We start from the raw sequence: 6000 nt of genomic DNA on the forward strand, positions 1-6000 counted from the left end.
ACAGATCACAGCTGTTCTACAAATAGTCACATCTACATCTAAAATGTAGACAATACTGTAAGAAACAGGGTGCAAATCAGATCTACAACAACACATCATGCTCTCATGGACAGTTGGAAAAGTATTGGCTGCACCACTTTCAGCTTAACATGCATAATTCACTATGCAGTGCAACATAATTGCCAAACCTTCACATCTACTGTGAATTTCAATGAGGACTATTCTAGACACAAAAAGATACAACTTATAAGATAAACATAATAAAAGGTAGCCCAGACACGCAACTCTCAGACAGATACATATGCATGACTGAATAAATGATCAGGAAAACAGTGCATCATAGCAAGTAATGTGTATACGGGCTGCTCCAGCATAATCTTTGATACATGACTGCTATGCAGCGAAGAAAGTTACAGTAGTGCTGTACACTAAGCTAAGGACCGTGCAGTGAGCGAGGAAGATGACAGGGTAATACGGGAGGGGCTAAGGGAGAGGGGCGCATGTGTCCAAGCAGAAAAAAAGAAGACAACATGCTGACAGTGGAGAAGGGGAAAGGTGAAGCGGGTGGGGAATGGAAGGACAAGACCAGAGTTCAAAAGAGTATTGTTGAAACAATATGCGCAAAATATTTCTATCATGTTTTAAAGACAATAAAACATAAAAATAATAATTAGGAAATAATGAAAGCAACATAAAAAAAGTTATGTGGAAGCTCCTACCCACATAAACTGGTGTGTGTGTGTGTGTGTGTGTGTGTGTGTGTGTGTGTGTGTGTGTGTGTGTGCGTGTGCGTCTGTGTGAGCATGCAAATTTCATTTGTAAGTTACATTGTCCTTGTTAGTTATCCTGGTTTTACCTCTCTTGCCAAGTGAAGGCAAAAATGCTAGCAATGAAGGAAATGCAATAGAGAATAAATACTTTATCTCATATGATCACAAACACGATACTAAAGCATACATATGCACGACTCAGTGCTGGCACATTTCAGAGAGCAAGGAGTGAAAAACAACAGGGAGAAGTCACAACCAGATTCCATAAACATAAGACCAAAGCAGTGACGTGACATCAGGACAACATTTACCGCAAGCAAATATAGGAAAGCAAACCTTTTCATCTGGAGTCTGGAAATATGGTAACAAAATATATCTTGTTGAGATAAGTTCACAGTCACACACTGTACATATCACTCAGTATTTGCCATTGGACCACTATCAGTGTTAGTTATCACTGAAATTTAAGGACATCAATCACAGTTTTTGAAAAGTTAGCTTACAATCTGCGACCTTATAAATCAGGCAACTCACTCACTAGCTCCTCAGAAATAAATATAATCTAAAAGCACATGGTTACTTATTTTAGTAACGGAACCGGAAGTGCGTCAAGAGTTGCTACAACAAATCCGCCATTTTGTCGTGTACTAAAACATATCGAAACCACTATAGTGCCATTCCTATTACTATCAGAGGGTATACATGCAAAAGTACACACGCAAATTCGTTCTTTGGAATAACCTTTCACTAGGATCTTAAAATAATCAGTTCATATTATACAAACTTCGGCACAAACTTAAAAAATCGTCAGCACCTCATGCAGACGACACATTCCTGCCCCCAATGGGCAGTCGTGTCAAGCTAACATTTAATCTATTAGCACCGCACTTTTACAAAGCGAAGGAAACTCACCTTGCTTTTTCGTTGTTGCGCTACATTTCCGTGAAAATTCCCAGGCCGTACGATGGCTTCGGACTCGGCAATGCCATCGACAGCGCCCAGCGTCAGTCGCCTCGGATGCTTCATAATGGTGTCTTCGGGTCGGGGCTGCTCCCGCGCTTTCAAGTGCCATTGTCTCCGTGGTCCGCCAGCCTGGGTATGGGGACGCTGTCCTAGTATCCCTTTGCTTTCCGAAAGCTGGGTGGATGCAGTGGAGGGTCTGGTGATGATGTCGAAAAGTCCAGTCGTAAAGGAAGGGTGAGACTGCAAGTTGGCAGCAGCGGAGCTTGGCCGAATCACCTTCTTTTTCACCTGGATTTTGGGCAGCGTGACGGGAGCTTTTTGAGGCATGATGGCCAGTCAGCTGGAGACAGTCGCCTTATGTACAAACAATTTCGAAAGTATGGCGAAAACACGAACGGGTTACCCTGGCATGGAGGGCACTACTTTACCCCTTTCCCTGAGAGACACACTCAAGCCGCCATTGCGCGAACAGAACCGTGATACGAGGTGCCCTTACTTCCGCTCAGGTATAAGATAACGGATACCAAAGATTCAAAGCCTCAACTCTTGTCTTCTCAGTCAACATTCCCGCACATATCAAAACATGTTTCCATATTTCTTTTGGGGGGCTGGGGGTGGACAGTATTTTGTTCTGATTCCGGTGTCACGATTTCATCTTTCGCCTGTGTACATATTTCCCCCTCGACACTGACTGATATATAGTCTACTCAAGACTGAAATGTTGTTTCCTGGTAAAATTAAGAAGTGACATTATTTATTGACGAAAAGCATGTCAGTTTCTTGCATGTGAAGAATATTGGTGGTAAAATTTAATAGATTTCACCCCCAAAATCGAATTCTTCGAAAATGTGTACTGAGTGGTGGTACGTCCCTTGAGTAAGAAGGAAAACATTCAGTTTAGGATGAATCAAATTTCTAAGTTAAATAAAAACAAATTGGTTGGACAAATTTGGCCCCATGAATGTAAGGTACACAAGGTCGCTCATCAGTACTATCGAAGGGTGTTTTTTTTGTTCAGTGTAGAGTTTATACTAGATCAACGAGGCCGAGAAGCGAAATATCAACACGGCGAAAGATGAAAACGTCACACCGGAGCTAAATGTGTGCAGCGTTGAGATATCTCAGAAAATAAGCTGCCGAACGGCGGGGTAAAAACAATCATACACGTAAAAATCCACTCGTGCTAAAAACATGAGTGAACGTGGGAGTTTCAGCCCATGAACGAAGAAGAAGAAGAAGAAGAAGTAGTAGTCTACTGAAAAAACCCCTATGCTCTGAACTCAGGGCCAGACTAGGCTAAGAGGAGGGGCGGGGGTGCCAGTGGTGGTCCAGGGGGACTGATGTTCCCCCTGGCGGGGTCAAGGGGCAGAGCCCCTTGTGGGGCTGATGGGTAGGTCATATTCGGATAGGAAAATGGTCGCTCCTTGCATGAAACGGCATAAAAATAAACAAAAATAAAAAACGTTTTAAATAAGTGAGGTACATGTTTAGGCTAGGGGGGGGGGGGGGGGTTGCGTAACCCCATAACCCCCCCCCCCTCCCCGGTAGTCCGGCCCTGGAAGTAATTCACTGTAAGGCCGGTTCCCGGGCCACATGTACAGCTCTATAGTCTATGTTCTCACTTTGCCCCAATCGTGTCTCATAGCTTTATGTTCACACGGGTCCGCGCAGTTTCTCCAACCGTGGAAAATTCCCACTGCCTGACCCCCCCCCCCCCCCTTCCTCAATATATTCACACTGCATATTCTATGTTTGTGTAACAGAACACAGGAGGGTTGAGATATGGAAGCGGGAATGAGTTTATATATATGATCATGCAGTGTGCCAGAACGTGACCTGCCTCTGTAAAATGGGACACTTGAGACACAAATAAAATGTTCACATAGTTCTTCCTTAAAATGTTGCAGTTTGAAAGAGTATGTTCAAGTATTCTGTATGTGTTTCAGATTTTAGAAAGATAACCGAAAACATCGTTTATGAGAAATGAACAAACAAAGACGGGCAACTCAGGTTGGTGTTCCATTGAGAAAATTACGATCGTTACCGTTTGACATGAAACATGTGACATGACCCATGATGTAGCTCAAGGGCAGATCAATTCACTTTGGAGGGAGGGGTTACAAAATGACTGCGAAGATACAAGTTAACGGCGCCGAAGGCGTCTAAGCCTCTAGGGGGGTCCGGGGGCATGCCCCCCCGGAATTTTTTTATCCAAAGAAGCAAAATAGAGCTATCTGGTGCATCCTGAGCCAATAAATTACCTCTTTTTTGGGGGGTGGGGGGGGGTTACGTAACCCGTGTAACCCCCCCCCCCCCCCAGATCCGCCCTTGTAGCTAACTTGCTTTGACAAAGAAACCGTATTAAAACACAGGTTACAGATTATAGTTTGGTAAGTAACGTTCAAAGAAGGCAGTTTGTAGCTCCCATTTACATCAATGTTAACTAGAGTCCCCCGTTGAGTAGCTGACGAACTATCTTTTTACACTAGTAATACCAAAATTGGACATGGTGTATAACGATCGTAATACATCAATTTCAGTCCAAGCCGTTTGCGCGGGAACAATTTGTACTTTTGTATTTATTTTAGGATAGGTTTCCATTTTAAAATCTCCCTTTACAACTGAGTACACACACGAAATGGGGGTCTAGTAGTTGATGAAAAACAGGTAACCCAGAGATGATTATCCCGGGCCGTCCAAAGTGTCCCACTTCCAAACACCACTTCAGAGGGCCCCAAAGGGGGGGGGGGGGGGGGGGGGTATCATCACGATCACGGGAAGGGAAATTTTAGCTTTCACGATCACAGTTACCTTGATTTTTGTTTTCACGATCACAAACACCTTGACGAATAGAGGATCATAGAGTGGTACAGCTGTGAAAAATGTACGTTGAAAATAAAATGCTTTGCAATAATGCCCATCACGATCACGAAAACAAATGACGATCACGATCACGAGACTTGATTTTTTTGTCATCACGGATCACGTGCAAAGTCCCATCACGATCACAGAAATGGAAATTTCGGCAATCACGGTCACAGAAAGGTCAAAAAACGGCAATCACGATCACGATTTTAAACCCTTTGGGGCCCTCACTTCAAGCCGACAAGGTTGTGACTTGTTTCTCTTTTTTTGCGTACAGAATTCACGTCATACAGCATAATTGCATGTATTATCTCTCGGCTGAGGTATTTTCTTCTTGGCGGAACACAAAATCTATTGCCATATGCCGCGGCCACGGTCGTGTTCGTTGAGAGACGAGTAGAGAAAGGCAAAGAAAATTTTGATCAAACTGAAGTGGTTTCCCTCTGACCACGTTCTGACACAGCGCATGCATCATATCGGTACTGCCGTCAGTTCGGTCACGGTAATTCAGTCGCATCAGTCAGTGCAGTTTTAAAGTCAGTTCAGTCAAAATGCCGGGTCACGAGCGACTCAGTCGAGTCTACCGTGCTGATCCGGCATCAGTCACGTCAGTCAGTCGTGACGGCGGCTTTGTGAGTCTTGCCACAACAGCGCCCAGTCACGAGTCCTCCACAGGCGGGTGTATTTTAGCTTACAAAACTAATCAAAAAGACATTTCCAAGTTACGAATGACAGAAGGCTGATATCTAACATAAGATCAAGCACCATGTGTACACTACTTTCGCTTTTACAGATAGTTTAATTGTTAAAAAATAGGTTTCGTATATTTTTGATTACAGAAATTCTTTTGTCTATATTTAATCAAGCACAATAAACTACTCTTTAGTCAAACTTGGAAAGTATGACATTTTTATTTTTGTGCGTGTGTGGGTTGTGTACGCAAATTATATTTCTTCCTAGTTTATCAACCGGAAGCGACACCATTTCACCAATTCACCCCAATACACTGAAACAAATGTTCTTACAAACTCATACCAGGAATCTCCAGTGCACGTCAATGGACTGAATGGTTATTGGTTTCGTTTGACATCTTAGCTTTTATTTCTCCTTGAGATCTGCAATTGCAATTTAAGCCGCAGTTATTAAATAATTTCTATTGAACAAGAGGTTTGAGCACCGACTGAAGACTGAGGATGTTTCAAGAGCATAAAAAAATGAGTCATGGTAAAATAAAAAGAATGGAGGAGAGAGAATAACACGCCAAGACAGCATAAACAAATTATAAATCTTCCTTTGATTCGTTTTGGGCATCTTTTGATGTTTTCTGATAAGACTAAGCATCGACAGGATTTGACTGCCTTGTGTTTTATTTTAATTCATTTTGGTAAAAAGGCATACTGTG

General features: G+C 42.9%; 1 protein-coding gene across 5 annotated transcripts in view; it reads right to left on the reverse strand.

Moving 5' to 3' along the window:
* The window catches only part of LOC138969387 (cilia- and flagella-associated protein 337-like), a 43492-nt gene extending 41295 nt beyond the window's left edge, over positions 1-2197 (reverse strand). For 3 of the 5 annotated variants that reach the window (XM_070342170.1, XM_070342171.1, XM_070342174.1), the window contains exons 1-2: positions 1683-2197; positions 1107-1121 (exon numbers count right to left, since the gene is read on the reverse strand). In XM_070342170.1, coding sequence (XP_070198271.1) covers positions 1107-1121; positions 1683-2060 — 393 coding nt within the window. In that variant the 5' untranslated portion in view covers positions 2061-2197. The remainder of the gene's footprint in view (positions 1-1106; positions 1122-1682) is intronic. The other 2 variants (XM_070342175.1, XM_070342172.1) reach the window with 1 other exon arrangement.
* Positions 2198-6000: the final 3803 nt, after the last annotated feature.

Source organism: Littorina saxatilis, linkage group LG6 (genome assembly GCF_037325665.1).
Source record: "Littorina saxatilis isolate snail1 linkage group LG6, US_GU_Lsax_2.0, whole genome shotgun sequence".
NCBI lineage: Eukaryota > Metazoa > Mollusca > Gastropoda > Littorinimorpha > Littorinidae > Littorina > Littorina saxatilis.